The sequence below is a fragment of the Budorcas taxicolor genome, chromosome 16 (genome assembly GCF_023091745.1).
Source record: "Budorcas taxicolor isolate Tak-1 chromosome 16, Takin1.1, whole genome shotgun sequence".
In the NCBI taxonomy this organism is placed as follows: domain Eukaryota; kingdom Metazoa; phylum Chordata; class Mammalia; order Artiodactyla; family Bovidae; genus Budorcas; species Budorcas taxicolor.
In genome coordinates, this window is record NC_068925.1 from 58,038,739 (window position 1) to 58,060,283 (window position 21,545).

Genomic DNA, 21,545 nt, shown 5'->3' on the forward strand with positions numbered 1-21,545 from the left:
TTGTCTAAATATCCAGTAAGTTCATAGTAAGATAGGAACAAAGCAATTACCAGAATTACAATTTAACATAAAGATGAATCTAAATAATCAGTGTGACATATACAGAATAACCCAGTGTTAACCTGGTAACATCAGACCAGTCTTTGCAGTCTTTCTGTTTGTCTATTAATTAGATGCTCCTCTTTCCCACATTATCTTTCTAAACAAAGCAGTTAACATTTTTTTGTGTGTGTCAAATTTAGAGCTTGAGCACCTGGGTACATACTACTTATTTTTACTTTGTTATCATCAAAACCTCTAGTGAAGATGGTTCTAATTGTATTCTGCTAATAATAGGGTTGCTGGACTAAAGTCCAGCCCATATCCATACTGAGAACACAATATAGAGCTGACAAGAAATATTTGGTTGTGGGGACCATTACTGGGAGTACAGAAAGAGAGAGTAGGGTGACAAAAAATATTGCTTGTTTTCTCATAAATGTGATTTTCAAAGTAAGTGGAATAATCATGGCTGTGAATAGGATAGCTAGGCAGCCTGGGAGAGTAGTAATACATTTTCCAGACTATTTCTTTGCAGTTGAGGTCAATGCCAGTTGCCTCCTCTGGAAAAGTTAAGTGTTAGGTCCTTTGAAGGACCCACAATCCAGTCTCCCATGGTACTAGCTTCACACAGGAAGCATGTCCTTCACTTTGGTGGCATATGGCTGGACAGCAGCAGATAGCATCCCTCCCCACTCAGTGAGAGCCATCTTTCTTCTGTAGACGTAGATGAAGTCTCCCAGTTGGCAGGGGTGGTCGACTTCCTGAGGCAGATCCTTCCAGATGTTTGTGACTTTAACTTGCAAGGTTTCTGGAAAAAGACAAGTCTTGAACACAGTTTTAAGTATTGAACATATGCCACTGCTGCTGCTGCTGCTAAGTCGCTTCAGTCGTGTCCGACTCTGTGCGACCCCATAGATGGCAGCCCACCAGGTTCTTCTGTCCCTGGGATTCTCCAGGCAAGAACACTGGAGTGGGTGGCCATTTCCTTCTCCAGTGCATGCATGCATGCTAAGGTGCTTCAGTCGTGTCCAACTCTGTGCGACCCTATGGACAGCAGCCCACCAGGCTTCTCTGTCCACAGGATCCTCTAGGCAAGAATACTGGAGTCGTTTGCCATTTCCTTCTCCATTGAACATATAAGTGGATTCCATTAAATTGGACACAGGATATGGCCTCAGACCCCAGTTCATAGGCCTGACAAACATACGTTCAAAAGAAGACAATCCATGCTTGCTTGTAGGGGACATTCTAATTTCTAACAAGACTAGTGATAAAGCTCTAGGCCAGTGTTGACCTGCCAGATGCTGAACTTCATTCAAGACATGGTGGCACCAGTGGTAAAGAACCCACCTGCCAATGCTAGAAGGCATAAGAGACGTGGGTTCGATCCCTGGGTTGGGAAGATCCCCTGGAGGAGGGCGTGGCAACCCACTCCAGTATTCTTGCCTGGAGAATCCCATGGACAGAGGAGCCTGGCGGGTTACAGTCCACAAGGTCGCGAAGAGTCGGACACGACTGAAGCGACTTAGCACGCACACAAAGTTTGATTCACTTGTTCTCCTTGCCCAGAGGACTGGGGCTTATGGGAATCTGTAAACATTTGCGTAATTTCTGCAGAACAGTAGAAGTAAAGTGGCTTTCTCTGATTCAGTATAGTAAGAGAGCCTCTACCACTGCCTGGGTACCAAACTGAACTGAGGGAAAGGAAAGTGAAGTCGCTCAGTCATGTCCAACTCTTTGCGACCCCATGGACTGTAGCCTACCAGGCTCCTCCGTCCATGGGATTTTCCAGGCAATAGTACTGGAGTGGGTTGCCATTTCCTTCTCCAGGGGATCTTCCCGACCCAGGGATCAAACCCAGGTCTCCCACATTGTAGACAGACGCTTTACCATCTGAGCCACCAAGGAAGTCCAAGGTCGGCCCGCATTATGACCTAGCATTCTTACTCCTAAACATATATCCAGAGAAAAACATGGCCAAGAAGGATACATGCACCCCGGTGTTCACTGCAGCCCTGTTTACAATTGCCAAGACATGGAAGCAACCCAAATGTCCACCAACAGAGGAGTGGACAAAGAGGATGTGGTACACACATACAATGGAATAAACTCAGCCATAGAAAAGACCAAAACTGCGCCATTTGCAGATATGGATGGGCCTAGAGACTGCCATGGTGGCTCAGATGGTAAAGCGTCTGCCTACAATGCCGGAGACCCAGGTTCAATCCCTGGGTCAGGAAGATCCCCTGGAGAAGGAAATGGCAACCCACTCCAGTACTCTTGCCTAAAAAATTCCATGGACAGAGGAGCCTGGTGGGCTACAGTCCATGGGGTCACAAAGAGTCAGACACGGCTGAGTGACTTCACACAGAGACTGCCATACAGAGTGAAGTAAGTCAGAAAGAGAAAAACAAATATTATGTATTAATGCATTTATGTGGAATCTAGAAAAATGGTACAGATGAACCTATTTGCAAAGCAGAATTAGAGATTTAGACATAGAGAACAAACATATGAATACCTGGGGTGGGGAGAAGGTAGTGGGATAAACTGGCAGATTGGGACTGACATCTATATACTTCTATGTATAAAATAAATAACTAATGTATGGCATAGGGGAAAAAAAGGTATAATCTGTTTACGGGACATATATTAGGTTAACCTTAAAAATGCATTCTAATATACATTCAGTTCAGTTCAGTTCAGTCACTCAGTCGTGTCCAACTCTTTGCAACCCCATGAATCGCAGCACGCCAGGCCTCCCTGTCCATCACCATCTCCTGGAGTTCACCCAGACTCACGTCCATTGAGTCAGTGATACCATCCAGCCATCTCATCCTCTGTCATCCCCTTCTCCTCCTGCCCCCAATCCCTCCCAGCATCAGAGTCTTTTCCAATGAGTCAAGTCTTCACATGAGGTGGCCAAAGTACTGGAGTTTCAGCTTTAGCATCATTTCTTCCAAAGAAATCCCAGGGCTAATCTCCTTCAGAATGGACTGGTTGGATCTCCTTGCAGTCCAAGGGACTCTCAAGAGTCTTCTCCAACACCACAGTTCAAAAGCATTAATTCTTTGGCGCTCAGCCTTCTTCACAGTCCAACTCTCACATCCATACATGACTACTGGAAAAACCGTAGCCTTAACTAGACGAACTTTAGTCGGCAAAGTAATGTCTCTGCTTCTGAATATGCTATCTAGGTTGGTCATAACTTTTCTTCCAAGGAGTAAGCGTCTTTTAATTTCATGGCTGCAGTCACCATCTGCAGTGATTTTGGAGCCCCCAAATAGGTACAGACAAATAATGTTTGATTCCACTTATGTGAGGTACATAGAATAGTCAAATTCAGAGTCAGAAAGTACATTGGTAGTTGCCAGAGGCCCTGGGGCCGGGGCGGGGGGCAGGGGCTGGTAGGGGGCTTGTGAGTATTTAGTGGGGACAGAGTTTCTGTTCAGGAAGGTGAAAGATTTGGGGGATGGATGATGGTGAGAACTGCACAAAGATGTGAATGTCCTTAGTGCCGCTGAACTGTACTGTTAGATATGGTTAAATAGTATGTTTTATATTATGTGACTTTTACCACAATAAAAAGTTTTTCTTAAAAATGAACAAACATTTCTTCTTGTCTTGAAAGTAGAGCTCTGCCATGTTTTGACAGCAGCTTTTGCAGTTCTGTCAGCAAAATGAATTGCTGATATGTGAGCTGGCAGTCGCAAGGTGCTTAACAGATCAGCTTTCAATTCGACACGAGATTTCTTTCATTCTCATTGAAGTCAAAAGTCCTCTATTTTTTAAAAATTTTGCATGACAGACAGCAAACACATATTTACTACAAATACATATTTTTCATTGAAAGTCCAGAACCAAAAATTGCAGCTCTAGTAACCATTAACTCAGCAGCTTGTACCAATTTAATTTCAGATGGAACGTAAGCCTCCAAGATTTCATGAGAAGTAATGACAGCATAGGAAACCTTAAAGTTGGCCATTCTTACTCTGGGTACACGACCCATCAGCAAACATGATCAAATCTGCTTTTTGATCTGAGACATCTGATAAATCACATCGAGGCCTAGTATCTTCTTTTATTACTATTGTATAATCACAATCATCTACTTGATCAGGATCTTAGAAGAGGGTAGCAGTTTAGGAGACTGTACCCCCCAAGCAAATATTAGGACTGGATACCAATGCCCGCTCATAGCTGGCTTGAAGGCACGCTGACACATGCTGGGCTTATGCACTTGTAAGGTTGCTGTCATAGCAGGTGGGCATGCACACAAGTCGAATGACCCAAGGTAAGGGACGGGGCCTTTTCAATAACAGTGGTGCGGCTCCTGCCCCTGCTCGGAGGCATCCTGGCATTACCAGTACTCCAACATCCAGAAAATCTGAGAAATCAGCTATTGGTCTATGGCCTAGTCCCAGTTTGGGGTTAATACTTTCCTAAGTAGTACTTCATCATCAAACAAGTGAGAAGTTTTTTTTGTTTTGTTTTTTTTGTTTGTTTTTTTTCCAAAATCTGGAATCCCTAAAGCTGAGGGAGAGGCTATAGCCAATTTCAGTACTGCAAAACCTTAGATTCTAAGGAGCAGACAAGGGGGTCTGGAGAGTTATGGAATTGCTCTGTCAGAGGTTATGCACATTTGGCAACACCTGGGATCCATTATTGATAGCACCTAGTCCCCCATACTGTCTATGTTTATTCGTAGCAGGCTGCTTTATATGCAAACTTGGCTGACTCTCAGACTGTGACACTTTTTGGCCTCGTCTGACAGCTGAGGTTGTTGTTTAGTCACTACGTTGTCCCTGACTTGCTGCTGCTGCTGCTGCTAAGTTGCTTCAGGCATGTCTGACTCTGTGCGACCCCATAGATGGCAGCCTACCAGGCTCCTCCATCCCTGGGATTCTCCAGGCAAGAGTACTGGAGTGGGTTGCCATTTCCTTCTCCAATGCATGAAAATGAAAAGTGAAAGTGAAGTCGCTCAGTCGTGTCCAACTCTTAGCGACCCCATGGACTGAAGCCCACCAGGCTCCTCTGTCCATGGGATTTTCCAGGCAAGAGTACTGGAGTGGGGTGCAATTGCCTTCTCTGCCTGACTTGATCTTCAGTTAAATTAATTCCTTCGGCCCAAAGCAATGCCTCAATTTGTTCCAGGGTGCTTTTCCAGCATGGTGTGAGATTGCCACTCTGCCATCCCCCTTTTCTTCTGGTGGGCACATAACAAACAATTCAAGTGTTTTTTTTTTCTATTTTAGGGAGCTCCGTGAACACTCCATCCAGGGTAGAGAATATAGTGGCCTTCAATTAGTAGAGCAGGCCTCTCCCAAATAGGTTTACTGGAGAATTAAGGGAAAGTAAAGCACATGTGGTGTTGGAGAAGACTCTTGAGAGTCCCTTGGACTGCAAGGAGATCCAACCAGTTCATTCTAAAGGCGATCAGCCCTGGGTGTTCTTTGGAAGGAATGATGCTAAAGCTGAAACTCCAGTACTTTGGCCACCTCATGCGAAAGTTGAGGTTGACTCATTGGGAAAGTTAAGAGTTGAGAGTTGACTCGTTGGAAAAGACTCTGATGCTGGGAGGGATTGGGGACAGGAGGAATAGGGGACGACAGAGGATGAGATGGCTGGATGGCATCACTGACTCGATGGATGTGAGTTTGAGTGAACTCCGGGAGATGGCGATGGAGAGGGAGGCCTGGCGTGCTGCGATTCATGGGGTCGCAAAGAGTTGGACACGACTGAGTGACTGAACTGAACTGAACTGGACTGAACTGAAAGCACATGTGCGCCTCAGTGAGGGTGACTGCCTGTATAGGAATCACAGAGGAAAAGGAACAAGAGGGCTGACCCCAAATACTAACAGCTTGTACTATCTCTTGTAACATGGAAGGCAAGAAATTTCTGAGAAAATTGCATGATAAGTAGCACACCTCTCTACCATAAAAGGCAAGAATAAATTAACCTGAATAAAATTGATCAACACATTCCACCTCTGAGAGTCCCTCAATCTGTTCATTCTGAGCCATTTGTCAAATATTTCCTAGCAAGGGTTTTTTCCTGCTAGACCATCCTGATTCGCCCACCTCTGCAATCTCCTCATGTTCCCATCTCTCTTCGCAGTCCTTCCATGGCTTGGTGCTTTGCAGTGACGATGTATAATTTTCTCCTCTTCCTTTGCTCTCTTCATAGGTTGGCCAGAGTTGGGATTATTCCCTTTAGTGAAGAGCTCAAAGTAGCCAACACAGCAGTCTTTAATCTCTCCTTTTCTCTGTCCTCTGGATTATCCCCAAACTGAGTAGCAGCTGCTAAGGTTTGAACACTAGTCTGTGCTTGCCATCCTGCCACCTTCTCCTTAATCCAGGTTTGGAGAATTGGCAAGCTACATGGTGTGTGTATGAAAAGGGACTCCAGGAAGTGGAGTCTGGTCTAGGACATGAAGAAGACTCAGGGCTAGTCCAGCAGGCACACCATTCTGCATCCTCCATCAGCAGGTAACACATTACCAGCTAGCAAAGTCACATTTTTCTCAGGGAAACCCCCTCCTCGAGGGAATCACTGTCTACAACGTCATCATCTACTCATCCCCAGGAGTCAGTGTAAGACAGGGAGGGGAAAGTGAGACAGCAGGAGCAGAGGGGGTGAGACAGCAGATGAAGGTGGAGAAGAAAGAGAAAGCACCTCTGACTCCCACATTCCTGAGCTGTGAGACTGGGGATTTCCCTGGTGGTCACGCGGTGAATAATCTGCCTTCCGGCCACTGAGCCCAAGCACTCTGGAGCCTGCTCATGACCACTAGAGATGACATTCTGCCATGATGAAGGCTAAGCACAGCCAAAACAATCAAACAAGAACAAAACAAAAAATATCACTTCCCTGAGCTGTGAGGCTGGTAAGAGGCTTATTTAGCCATGATGAAGATTTATTTGTATGTATTTGAAAAGGAAAGAAGTTCTGAAAGAAAAAGGAGAGGAAGTCTTTCCCCTTAATTTCAATAATTAAGCCTCTTCTTTCTAATTCATAGTTGCCCCTGCAGTAGGCAGGCAAGTATTCCACCCTGCTTTCCTCGCCCTCTGCGTCAATGAATTAGGATCATATTTTCAGATTTGAAACAGGTCTGAAAGGATGACTCCAGGCCTCTGCCTTCTGGCTGCTGAGTGTCTGAATCATTTAGAACCAATAGTTGTGATCACCTCTGATGGATAGGTCACCCACTAACGTTGCTAGAGGCTTTTGGTGTTTCAGCAATCTGAAAGGTACAGAGTTTTATTTTGCCTGTTTGAAGTCTTTTGTGCTACACATCAATGATCAGATAAACATCACTAGATAATTAATTTATCATCAAACTAGAAGATTCCTCGCCATCTTGACAGTCACGTGTACCTGCTCTCATCTTCGAAGATAACTCTCACCCATGTCATATGGCAGCTCTTTGGTCAGAATTAAACTGGACATATGACTCTATATTTTTAGAATGTCACTGAAATCCTATATCCTCTACGGTTGGTTTAGTCCCTAAGTCGTATTCAGCTGTTTGTGAGTGTTAGGTAGGTAGATTAGGGAAAAGGAGTCCAAGATGGTGGTGGCTAAAAGACAAGGAAGGGAAAAGCCTGTGAAAATAGAATAAAGGACAGTCCGAGGACTGGAGTGAGGACCTCAGGTAAAACAAACAACACTCCTGGCTGGCCCAATTTACATAGGACAGGCCCAGGGGGAGAAAAACATATAAAAAGAGGAGCCAAAGCTAGCTCTCTCTCTCTTTCTCCCCTGCGCACTGGGGCGCTCTCTCTTCGTGTCTTTGGATCGACATGCCGTCACGCCTCAGAGATGGATTTTCCTGCTATCTTCTAAATAAAATAGAGCTGTAACACTGAGCTGCAGCACTGATTTGTCTAAGAGCTATAACACGGTCCTTTCGTGACCTGAGAGCTATAACATGGTCTATCCAAGACCCGAGAGCTGTGACACGCCGAGGGGGCTTTAATCTTCCAGCATGCCTGGCAGTAAGATCTAGGCCTAGTGGGGTGGGTAAGGGGTATTCCAAGGAGACAGAATTCAGCTCAATCTAGGAAAAAACCCACCTAGCAATTAGAACCATCCAGGCAGGATGTTTCAGCAAACAGCAAGCTCTCTCAAGTGCTAGATGTACTTCAGTGGACACTACAAGACTACTAATCACAGTGCCCTGTGAAGAATTCCAACACTGAGTACGGTGTTCAATTCACTGGTTGCATTGGAGAGAGGACTGGCTTTTTGACCCTGAGAGCAAAAAAGAAGGGATTCCTTAATGAAATGTACTGAGATTAGATGGTCAGAAGGGCTGGATTTCTGCTCAAATGGCCTTCTCTCCCCATCCCTCAGCTCAAAAAAGGTGAAAACTAATGTCGAGGTTCTCTGCAGATTCCCAGATAATGTAGAAACAAGAATAAATAGTTAAAAATACTTGGCGTCACTAGACTGCTTACCCTCATATACCAGGGAGAGGTGAGGAGAGGGAGAGACAGAGACATTCCTCTCCTGTCCTAAAGATTTGTTATGACCAGAAAGGGCGGCTAGATGCTAGGAAGTAAGAACACTTCCCAGGGAAAGAAACCTTGGGAAACATCTTTGGCCTCCACTTGCGGCACTATGGATGTCACTCTTTTCCACGATAATCGATCTCTTCTCTTGCCTGCGGTCATAATTCCCCCTCCCTCCCTCCCTCCCTCTGGTTGCCTGTGCAGAGCAACAAGACGCCAGCAAAAGTGTTCCAGGTTTGTAGCCTGTAGGCACTTAAATCCTACTCTAAATCTTCTCTAAGGAGAGAATGCACTGGGCATGTAGTAGGAAAAGGGACATTTCAGAAATTCCACTCTGGGCATTTTCCTAACTTCTCATGGCAGCTATGATGGTGGACTTTTGGCAGATCATCTCAGAAGTAGATGTTCAGAGAGTACAGGGATAAAGCCATTATACAGACATACTGAAACTTCCAGAACAGCTAATCTAAACTTTTGCTATTCCATTCTTCTGTGTCTGATGGCAATTTTGATAATTTATACTTCATTATTCTTCATAATGGAAAGAAACTGAAAAGTAACTACAATTTTAATATGCATATGCTAATACTACCTTGTATTCAAGGAATGCTTTTTAATTTCCAAAAGTGCCAGAGGCCTTTCCAGAGAAGATATGTTATTGAAACTGCAAAGCTTTGCAATTCAGAAACATAGGAATACCACATCCCAGTTCTAAGAATAGCAGGGTGCCCTTCCCAAGAGAACCACAGAGCTCATGAGAAGTTTCTCCTGGGACTGGTCAAAGAGAATTCGAAAAGTGGGAATGAGGACTCTTTCTTGTAGTACAACAGTGGCCAGAGTTTGGTTTTTAAACATGAAAAATATTGAAAAAGTATAAGTGCCTGCTAACTGGGCTGGCATTTAACAGTGGTTAATTTGCTTAATTAAGGGAAAAAAAGCATTTTCTTTCATTTTTCAAAATTTAACCTTTGAAACTGAATGCTTCTAAGAGACTCAGTCATTCCAAGAAAATATCTGTCAGGTTCCAATTCTCCATGAAAGTGCTATGAGCTGGAAAAGCTTTTGTATTCAGAAAAGAAATTTCAATAGCACAGGAATGAAAGCCCCATAAAGGAAAGGAATGGGGCGGGGGAGCCAGCTTTGCAAAATACTCTTGGCTTTCACACAGAAAACAGGCTGCCTTCTGCAAAAATCTTTCAGAGTATTCAGTGAAAATAATCTCAATCCTAGGCCTCTCAGCCCTCTCTGTCCAAGGCATGCTGCTGCTGCTGCTGCTGCTGCTAAGCCGCTTCAGTCGTGTCTGACTCTGTGCAACCCACACCAGGCTCCCCCGTCCCTGGGATTCTCCAGGCAAGAACACTGGAGTGGGTAGCCATTTCCTTCTCCAATGCATGAAAGTGAGAAGTGAAAGGGAAGTTGTCCAGTAGTGTCTGACTCTTAGCAACCTCATGGACTTCAGCTCACTAGGCTCCTCTGTCCATGGGATTTTCCAGGCAACAGTACTGGAGTGGGGTGCCATTGCCTTCTCTGGGTTCAAGGCACAGTTCAAGGCATAGAGATCTTCATATTCCATTCCAACAGTAAATGTCTGAAGTGCCTTACTGTTTATTGAGCTTTGATGGAAAAGAGTATCCCTTGGTTCTGTGCAAATGCAATACCAAGGTGCATCCACACTGCTTGTGTGCAATCCTGTGGAACTGCCATCAGTACAGCAACAAAAAAGCTTTAGTCATGTCATGTGCCCTTCAAAACCACGTCCCGGGTTCCTGTGCTAGAGACACACCATTATGGCAAGAGAACCCCATTACTGTAGAAATACTTTTATCCTCTTGAATGCAGGCTCTAGATTGATTGGATTTTTCATGGTTTTCCTTTTTCTCTGTCACTGCTGTTTGGTGAGCACTTTAGAACACAGGTTATCAAATCTGGGCCTGCAAGCCAAATTCAGTTGGTGGGATTTTGGATGGCTCATGAACAATGCATGGTTACTACATTTCAAAATGCTTGGAAAATAATTTTGAAAAATACTGCTGACACTTGATAATTAAATGAAATTCAGGGACTTCCCTGGTGGTCCAATGGCTAAGAGTCCATGCTCCCAATGCAGGGGGACTGGGTTCAATCCTTGGTCAGGGAACTAGATCCCACATGCCGAAACTAAGAGTATGCATGCTGCAATTAAAGATCCCACATGCTGCACTGAAGACACCATGTTCCTCAAGGAAGACAGATCCTGGATGCCACAAACAATACCTACCCGGTGCAGCCAAAGAGAGAGAGTCACATCTCAGTGTCCATGCATAAAGTTTCATTAAAACCCAGGCACACTCATTCGTTTACACTTTGTCTAAGGCTGCCTTCACATGCTAAAACTGCAGAGTGATGTCATGAGAGGGACAATATGGCCCACAAAGCCTAAATTATTTATAATCTGACCCTTTACAGAAAAGAATTCTGCTCACCCCTAGCATGGAAGAGACCTCTTCATAAAAGGGACTTCAATTTTTGTTGAATGAATAGAGTGGCCATCAGACCTTACTCATCTCTTTTGAGCAATAGCCCATATCCATTATGGACCTCTAGCTGAGGATACCAAACATGGGAGTAAACTGAGTTATGGCGTATGTGCTCAGCCTTGTCTGACTCTTTTGTGACCCCAGAGACTGTAGGCTCTCTTTTCATGGAATTTTCCAGGCAAGAATACTGGAGTGGGTTGCCATTTCCTCTTCCAGAGGATCTTGCCCACCCAGGGAGTCAACCCACATTGCCCGCATTGCAGGTGGATTCTTTACCACTGAGCCACCAGGGAAGTCTGAACTGAGTTGCTATTAGGTTGCGATTTCACTGAAGCTCACTTACAAAAAGATTCTGGAATAGAATAGATTCTTTCAGGTGTATAAAACTAAAGGTAAATCTTTATACAAGTAATTACTTGTGTTTGCCTTGGTTCTTCCTCTGGAAAATCCTGAAGACTATTTTTATATGTTTTTCTCCAAAAGGCTCCTAAACCTCTGGTCACAGATTAGTACTGACAGTAGGGCAAAAGCAGTACAGGTAGGAAAATCCATAAAATCACTTTCAGAGAGATTGCAAAATATACTACACAATAATTGATTAACCCAGACTACTACCATCTTCTGGAATTTTAACGTAGAATTCATGAGCATCCCTACCAAGTTCCAATGCAAGATCTCCTTCAGAACTTGGGCACTAGGGAGTTTGATTTGAAAACTGAGGTCAAGGACACAAAGAAACAGGAAGACATTAAAACCACAAACAAATGGGAAGATTTCTTCATTCTCATATTGAGAAGCGGCAGGGATCTCAGTTGAAAAGACGAAACAAATGACTGTAGGCACTTAGATATCTTAGTGACTAAGTCACAAGAATGGCAATGGACTTTCCATAGTATAATCTAATTTACTATCAGAGATGAGCGTATTGCTCTCAGTAAGTAGAATCTAGAGATAAATATGGAGCGTAGAGGTTTACTTTTGCAAAATCCAAAGACGCTTACTCCTTGGAAGGAAAGTTATGACCAACCTAGATAGCATATTGAAAAGCAGAGACACTACTTTGCCAGCAAAGGTCCATCTAGTCAAGGCTATGGTTTTTCCTGTGGTCATGTATGGATGAGAGGTGGACTGTGAAGAAGGCTGAGTGCCGAAGAATTGATGCTTTTGAACTGTGGTGTTGGAGAAGACTCTTGAGAGTCCCTTGGACTGCAAAGAGATCCAACCAGTCCATTCTGAAGATCAGCCCTGGGATTTCTTTGGAAGGAATGATGCTAAAGCTGAAACTCCAGTACTTTGGCCACTTCATGTGAAGACCTGACTCATTGGAAAAGACTCTGATACTGGGAGGGATTGGAGGCAGGAGGAGAAGGGGACGACCGAGGATGAGATGGCTGGATGGCATCACTGACTCGATGGATGTGAGTCTGAGTGAACTCCAGGAGTTGGTGACGGACAGGGCGGCCTGGCGTGCTGTGATTCATGGGGTCGCAAAGAGTCGGACACGACTGAGCGACTGAACTGAACAGTTTCTTAGTGGTGAAGTTGAGACTTCACTTAAATCTCCTCTAAACTCCATGTTTGCCGCCATTTTTTTTTTTTTCATTAAAGTGGTAGCTGTGACAGATCACTGTGGTTTATCACGTACTCCTCCAGCTTTAAATCACACTACTGTCTTGCACTTCATTTTGAAACTATCCTCATACCTTTTGTTTTTGACAACCTTACCTTAGATCAGTACTTTTAGATTTACAGAAAAATTGTGAAGAGTTCTTCATATAGCCTGTACTCAATTCCCCTATTATTAACATCTTACATTAGCATGATACATTTTTTACAATTAATGAATTAATATCAACTAAAGTCCATACTTTGTTTAGATTTCCTTAGCTTTTATGTAACATCCTTTTCTGTTTCAGGATCCCGTTTAGGACATCACATTACATTCAGTCATGTCTCCTTAGGCTGTTAACTTCTCATTTTCCTTGTTTTGATGACCTTGACGGTTTTGAGGAATACTGATTGTTTAGTAGAATGTCATTCAATAGGGATTAATATATTTTTATCATTCAGACTGGATTTATGAATTTGGAGGAAGATCACAGAGTTAAAGTGTCATTTTTATTAGGTCATATCCAGGGTACACAGTATCAACAAGATATAACTTTTGATGTTGACCCAGATCACTTGGCTAAGGTAGTTATTTGTCAGGTTTCTCCACTGTAATCTTTTTTTTTTTCCTCTCTTTCCACATTTGGACTCTTTGGAAGGAAGTCACTATGCACAGCCCATACTTAAGGAGTAGGGAATTATGTTTCATCTCCTTGAAGGTTGAATAGCTATATAGTGTGGAATTTTGCATGGGAAACTTTTCATTTATTCAATTATTTATATAAGCATGGACTCAAAGATATTTAAATTTTGAGTTATAATCTATATTCCAACACTAATTTATTTTGTTGCTCGAATTGTTCCAATTTTGGCTGCTAGAAGCTACTTGAGCCATTTTCTTTACTTCCCTTGGTCTTGAATGTTTAGTCTTCAGCTGACATGAAAAATATTCCTGATATAACCCTTACCCTGATCCTTAATCCCTAAATGTATTTTCCAGTACATCTAAAATTTACAGCTACTAGGGTACTTACATACTTTTACTTATCTGTTTCTCCCAGTGGATGATAAACTTTTTGAGGTAGGATTACATCTTTTAAAAATTTTATTTACTTATTTATGGCTGTGCTGGGACTTTGCTGCTGCCCAAAGGCTTTTCTGCAATTGTGCTGAGCAGGGCCTACTCTCTAGCAGTGGTGCTCTGCCTTCTCACTTTGGTGGCTTCCCTTGTTACAGAGCACAAGGTCTAGAGTGTGCAGGTTTCAGCAGTTGTGGCACAGTTAGTCCTCAGCATGTGGGACTAAGGAGAGAACCCATGTCCTCTGCGTTAGCAGGTGGATTCTTTTCCTCTTGGTGGTGGCTTTGCTGCTGTGTACAGATGTTCTCTAGTTGTGGTGAGCAGGGGCTACTCTTTGTTGAGGGCTGCTCCTTGTGGTGGCTTCTCATACTTGGGAGCACAGGCTGTAAAGAGGCTGGGCTTCAGCAGTTATGGCATACGGGCATAGCTGCTCTGTGATATGTGGGATCTTCCTGGACCAGGGATTGAACTGATGCCCCTTGCATTGCAAGGGGACCTTTTAATCACTGGACCACCAGGGAAGTCTCAGGGATTACACCTTATTTATTTAACACATCTAGTAAACAGTATCAATACATACTGCCTCGCTCGTACAAAGAAGGAACTCAACAAATATTTTTAGAATGATCACTAATGGTTTTCTCTTTAGTCTGAGAATCCAGGGTACCTAATATGTTAAGCAGAAGCCATACAGGAGTTGGTTCTTAACTGTTCTGGTAGGAGCTACAAAGTGCTACTATTACAAGTGTCAAAGTCAGTCATGTAATGCAATAAGCTCGGGATCTAAGATAGCACTTCCTCATGTCTCATTTCTAAGTAAGGAGACTTTTCCTGACTATTAATTTCAGTTAAATGTACACAATTACATTAAGGGTTAATAACCAATTACCTTTCTATTTAGAACCAAAGCTAGGCAGCTTCTAGTTTTGCTTAGCTTAGACAAGTGGTGTTCCCAAAACAGGACACGGGAATTTCAGTCATGAGGTTCCCAAGAGACTGACTGCTGGGTGAGGACTGCATATTCACTGAAGGAAAAAAATGTGCTGAGCTGCACTCGTTGTCAATACTTATGAAAAAATGACTTTAAAATTAATCAAGAATCTTTCAAGATATAGGAATAAGATGATCTCTTATAAGATGAAACAGATTTTAAGTTGGATCATGCTCCACCACCCTAGTCCAAGCCACCATTAACTCTTGACAGATAACCTTTCCTAAATGCACTCTTGCCTCCATCTATCCATTTACCATACATGAGATCATGTCATTCCATTTAACACAACCACTTAACTGCTTCTATAACAAAATTCAAAATTTTACGCATGCCCTAGAAGGTTCCATACTTTTTGGGCTCCTTTATCTCTGCAGATATTCCGCACTCATCTCTTCCTTAACTAGTAATGGTCTAGCCACACTTGTCTTTCTAAGGTCATGGCACGGGCCTGTAAATTTTTTGATGTCTAGTAGCTCAATATTCTTATAAGAATTTTTCAAAGTTTTTCAATCCTTAATGTTTCTTGTGCATGAGTTGTGTACCTAAGAACAAAGGCAACTTGCCTAAGAAACCCTCACAAACACACTGAAATAAAGACTAGATTAAAACATAAAAATTCATATTCTTCTTGAGTTAGAAGCTTTTTTGGTGTTAAAAATGTACATCATCTTTGACTTTTAATGAACTGATGTTATTTTTCTGAGAAATAGTAATATTTGTTTGATTTTGACATCCTGCAGAGACTAATTCAAATTTTAAAATATTTTCTATTTACAAGAAAGAGTTAAACACAAATTTAAAGAAAACACCACCTTCTTAATAAGTTATTAAAAAATTGAGTCCCTTTGATAACTATTGGTATCCTACTGCAATTTTCCAAATGTATGGAAATTAACATAATCTTATAATGCTGACAGCTTGAGATAAAACAACAAAAAATAGTCAGACCAAACAAAAATCTTAATAACCTGCTTCTATTTAAATGCATTCAAAGAGGATTAACTCTCTGCTTCCTACTATGATGACTTTGTGGACATATGTGCCTGAGGAAAGTTCTTTAAGTGAAGAATCTACATGTGAATCTTCTTTCTCTATTTTTGCAAAAGGTCATTCATTAATCTCAGAAAAGAATCCCAACCAACATTGTTCTGGTTGATAACAGGTGTAACTTTTGAATGACAGTGATCCTTCCTCTCAGAATTGCGTCTAAAAATTTATCAGGTTCTTAACTCCCAGAAGTTATTAGTTAAGATAAAACTGTCTTGAAGCTTTAAAAACTGAAAAATTTCATTTAGGTTTCAGGCTTACTCATTTGGCAGTAAAAACTGACTTGAACTGATCAAGACTATTTTTAGTCTTTATTAATCTCACGTAACATGAACATTGATACATTTTGCTGCAGAAATATTAATGTGTTTAAAAACCTCCAGACTCTGTCAGAGGGTGTTATGTAATACATAGTATATGTACTCGAGGGCTTCTGTAGTGGCTCAGCAGTCATGAATCCACCCAGATACAGGAGACTCAAGTTCAATCCCTGGGTCAGGAAGATCCCCTGGAGAAGGAAATGGCAACCCACTCCAGTATTTTTGCCTGGGAAATCCCATGGACAGAGGAGCCTGGCGGGCTACAGTCCATGGAGTTTCAAGAGTCGGACACAACTTAGTGACTAAACCACCACCACCACCACTCTATTGCTTTCCTAAAAGTCAAAAAGTTCTAAATTCCAAAATACATTTGGCCCAAGGGTTTCAGATAATAAAATGTGGACCTGTAGTAGGTTTCAATAATTTTAAATAGAGGGATACATGGGATAGTCTGATCACCTTTATCAACTACATACTTCTTCATACTAAACTATTCCAGGTGTGTATTTCTATAAAATACATGTGGTATATAATTCTGATTATCTTTATCTAAAATGTGTTCAGACTTAAAGTAGCTCAAATAGAAAGCTTCTGTTTTTTTTTTTTTTTTTTACTTTTGCTTAACCTGCTACTCTAAGTTTTTTCCTTTTACAAACTGAAATCAATGTGCAAAATTAACCAGACAGTCTAAGAGATTATGTGGCTTGAACATTTGGGAAATAGGGCTTCAATTTCTTTTCTTCTAAGTGAGAGGCTGGCAAATGATGGTCTGTGGGCTTCCGCCTATTTCACAGCTATGCCCACTTATTTATATATGGTCTGTGGCTGCTTTTCAGCCACAGTGGCAGAGCTGTGTAGCTGTGGCAGAGACCACATGACCTGCAAAGCCTAAAATATTTATTATCTGGCCCTTTACTGAAAAAAGGTTTGCTGAGCTTTGATCCAAGTCGATCACCCCACAAGGGTACTAATACCTATGACTACTTTATAGCCATGACTTTATAAAATAAGCTGGTTTGTCTGCATTTAGGGCTTATTTAGGGCTTCCCTGGTAGCTCAGCTGGTAAAGAATCTGCCTGCAATGCAGGAGATCCTGGTTCATTTGCTTCCTGGGTCAGGAAGATCCATTGGAGAAGGAATAGGCTATCCACTCCAGTATTCTGGGGCTTTCCTGGTGGCTCAGCTTGTAAAGAATCTGCCTGAAATGTGGGAGACCTGGGTTCGATCCCTGAGTTGAGAAGATCCCCTGGACAAGGGAACGGCTACCCACTCCAGTATTCTGGTCTGGAGAATTCCATTGACTGTATAGTCCATGGGGTTGCATAGAGTCAGACATGACTGAGTGACTTTCACTTTCACTTTAAGGCCTTATGGGTGACATTTCAAAGGCAAAGACAGAGACAGCTGTCACAGACTGATATTCCCTTTCTGTTTGAATGTGGCCTCAACAGGTCAACATGCTAGACCCTTGGCCAGATCCAGAGGGACTGAGGAATATACTACTTGTTGATGATTTAACTCTGGTCAGAGGATGAAGACAGAACTTCATAAGGTGAAGTTAATAATGTTCCCATCGATTGTAAACATTAAATTCACTGAAAAGAATCCATATGCTTTACATTTATGTTGATATGCACAATTCCAAAGAGGTAGGGAAATATGGATCTCACAAATTATTCATCAGTATATTGAAATTCAGGTGTGCTCTCCTTCTTGAAAAGACAAAATTATCTTTTGCCACATTTTGACAAAAAGGTTCCCAGCTCAGCTGTGGCTCAATAAACTTTTATTATTTTTTTGTTATTTATTTTTATTCAAAAGAATTTGTTTCCCTATCACAAAAATTAGATAAGCATACCACCAACAGCAGCAAAGTCCGTAGAGTTACATTGATGGTGGAGAGTTCACTGGGTATTCCCAATGTCCCGAAGGTCAAAAGGAGGAAAAACAGGGAAAAAAAAAAATACTCAAAACAAATCCAAAACCCATGGTGACTTTGGGGAGAGACATTGCAGGATCTGTCTTCTCGTATTGTCGGCTGCAGATGTATTTCAGCAGGATCTAGTACAATTTAACTTGAGCAAACCCTTCATACCAACTCTAGCACCTAATAGGGAGAAAAAAGAATCAGTATAATGAAACAGTTTTACAATACGGAAAAAGTTTAATTAGTCTTTATTACATTGTAAATAAAGAACCAAACCCAGTAATCGTTTTCCAATTGCTAAAATGCCAATGAATTTGAAGGGTTTAGACATTAATCCATTCTTTCTTTCAATCTGATAGCTGCATGAACTCTTTCAAGTTAGTTATCTCTACAGTTAGCTAGGGTGCCTTTGAGATAAACTATATAAAAAATAAAGATAAATGACTGATGATGCACAGCGTGAATATGATGTTTTTAGAATATTATGTTGGTATCTTTCCACAATCATAAGAAAAATTTTAACTATTACTGTTTAGAATTTTAATCTATTTCTTGCATTAACAAGCATCTCATAGTGATCAAGGTATTCAAGACCTAAAATCCAATCTTTCCCTATTGCTTCTTTTATTTTCTAGTCAACTGTCTGGGTGTCAAGATATTTTGTTAGCTATTAGAGTAGCACCTTACCATACAAAAAAAATTGTGATATTGCTAAGACTAAAAATAAGAAAAAGCAATGATCAGTTACAAAAAGAGTAGGAGAAATGGCTGCGAAAGGACACTGAACGTGAGGACAATTATGAGTACCGTCAAAAAGGATCATGTCAGATGGAGCCTGTAATTCTAGGTGGCTAAGCATTAAAGGAGCAACTTACAGCCTGCTGTGCTAAGGCTTGAGTTATACCTGTGCTGCCCTAACGCTTTTTGTCTTTACATTTGGCAAGCACGTTACTTTACATAAGAGGTCAAGGCTGCTGAACAGAAATCTTAGATTTATCACTGAGATTCTGTAAGTATGTATGTAGCTTTGAGCTTTCTGTAGATACATTAGCAATCCCAATTGCCTCAAAGGCCAAACATGTAGAAGAATACGAGTACAGCTTTTTCAACACAAGCCTTGCCATGAGAATAAAGAGAAACTGAGAGACTACGGAATCACTTAAAATGGAGATTCTAAGATCTTCTACCATCTTGTATGAGGCTTCCATAACAGAGCACTGGCTTTGTCCATGACTCTCTAACAAGGTTTCCCAAATAAAAGAAACCAGATATATAAAAAGAAATATACCACGTAAATTAATCTGACCAGCTAATAGTGCTGTTCTGCTTTGCATTTGCTCCTCTCATCTCTGTAGGACAGTGTGTGAGGCTTGGATTTGCTCTCTTGATTACTGGGTCATTCTCCACTCAGGATGAATGGAAGGAAGCCATGGCAAAATTAATGTTAAATGGCAGGGAAATAGATACATATTATTTTAAAAAATGCATTCTGATACTTCTATATCAGCAGAGAATATGTGGAAAGAACTGGTACCCACAGTCAAACCCATGTAGTAAAAACCCTCTCCAAGACGATGTTTTGCTTAAAAGCTCACTGCTTAGCTCAGGATTTATTTATCCAATGTACTGTGCCTAAGTGCTGAGCATCCCTGGTGTAATTAGATAAATTTTTTTTATTTCCTTGAACCCCTAACTACCAAGAAAATTATCTGGAATACTATATCTGGATTTGGGAATGAGACTATGAATGAAGAGACTAAATCAAAGTTTTCAGATTATACCAATAGCATGATTACATGACCAGTCAACTTTCAACAGAAAGGTACAATTCCTTTTCTTCCTCTAGCAACTGAGGAAAAATCTGTTTGTCAAGATGAAGGAAGAAAAACATGAGGAAGAGAAGAATACAGTAAGGGTTAAAGACATTTTGAAATTTGCTAAGTGTCTAAGCATCTGTTGCTGTATCTTGGATCCTGTCCCCTGAATACCCAGAGGGATAGCTGCACTGGCGTAACAGAAGCTGAACGGTGAATAGCCCATGGTGAGTGCTGAATAGTCTTCATCTGGTTGTCATTCTGACCGCCTTTCAGACCCTTCAGCATTTGTATAACCTCTAACAAGTACCATCATCTTCTCCAAAGTTGCAAGCTACCTATTCTTTTCCCCTTCAATCAAAGCCATTTCCAAGCAGATAGAGACTCATGATTTGGCATGCTTGCTAAGGCTTAGTACAACTCTATATTTCCACGTTATAGTTATAGTCTGCTATAGCCTAAAAATGGAGATGTATAAAATAGCTTACCTTAATTGTACCCTGACTGTTAGCAGCAATCAGCACATTGGACTCCTAGAAAAGAACAAGAACTTTTAGAGTACAGAGAAGGATTTCCTGCAGGGCAGCCCAGGAGAATAATTTCCTCTTCATCCTTCTTTCTTTCACTTTACCCAAAGAAACCAATACAATCTAAACTGGAGAACCAACTTTAACATGCTTTTAACTATGAATTATAAGTTCAAAATCCCATATTTTGAGGATTAGATTTAATAAAAAAAAATACAGTTGGAAGCAGCGTAGGAAACTTTCAAATGTAAAGAAAAGTAAAAGAGAAACAGACTGCCATTAGGAGGAAAGCCAAGAGAAACAAAGACTGAAGCAAAGCACAAATAATAACCTGAGAAAAGCAAAGCACACAATTCTTTCCATAGACAACTTCCCCTTCATTCATTTTATCCCTTAAGAAACCAGTAATTGGTATACATCTCTATGTATAGCTATTTGGTATTAGGAAAACAAAATAAAACAGAATGTGAATATTCATCTGGAGACAGATGGCTATCTTTCTTTTCAACTATTTTATCACTCACTATATGCATTTTAAAAACCTTGGTGATTACTTCAAATAGAATGCATGTGGCAACACATTGTTTAAATATTCTAAGCTTTAAGAAAAAAAACTATTTCTCTGGAAAGCAGAAAGGATGGAAAAGGAAATAGACAAGACTGAGTTTACCAGAGAGAATCTCACTGAGTAGGGAAGAGCTGGGACATGCCTTCTGTTGTAAAGAGTCTAATAGGCTTTGAGCTTTGGAGTGTATACAGGTCTTTTTGTTTTTCAGAGGAGACAGTCAGAAAGAAGTAAACAGATTCAAAACTGCCATAGAGGCCATTTGACTGATGTGAAGTCCAAGTCCAAATAACAGCTCTCAGAAACAGATAAAGTGGTCAAACTTCACTGAAGGATGGGATCTGCCTGAATATCCTACAGGTGTCATCAGAAAGTGATGAAAAGAAAGAACACTTTTGATTTGTATTCTGGGAAAGTTATTGCAACCAATCTTGAGTTAAACCTTAGTTTCTTTGATGCAAAGCATCTGTGCTCTACAAACGTCTATATTTCTATCATTTAACTTTCTCTTGGATTGAAAGTAAAGTTACCTTTGAAAACTGTTCACCTTGCTGCTATTGGTATAGGAGGAAAAAAATTATCTCTTCCGCT

At 41.3% G+C, this 21,545-nt stretch overlaps 1 protein-coding gene across 2 annotated transcripts in view; it reads right to left on the reverse strand.

Moving 5' to 3' along the window:
* Positions 1-17,897: 17,897 nt before the first annotated feature.
* Positions 17,898-21,545, reverse strand: part of COP1 (COP1 E3 ubiquitin ligase) — a 230,527-nt gene continuing 226,879 nt past the window's right edge. For both annotated transcript variants that reach the window (XM_052653649.1, XM_052653648.1), the window contains exons 19-20: positions 20,351-20,395; positions 17,898-18,228 (exon numbers count right to left, since the gene is read on the reverse strand). In XM_052653649.1, the coding sequence (XP_052509609.1) occupies positions 18,211-18,228; positions 20,351-20,395 (63 nt within the window). In that variant the 3' untranslated portion in view covers positions 17,898-18,210. The remainder of the gene's footprint in view (positions 18,229-20,350; positions 20,396-21,545) is intronic.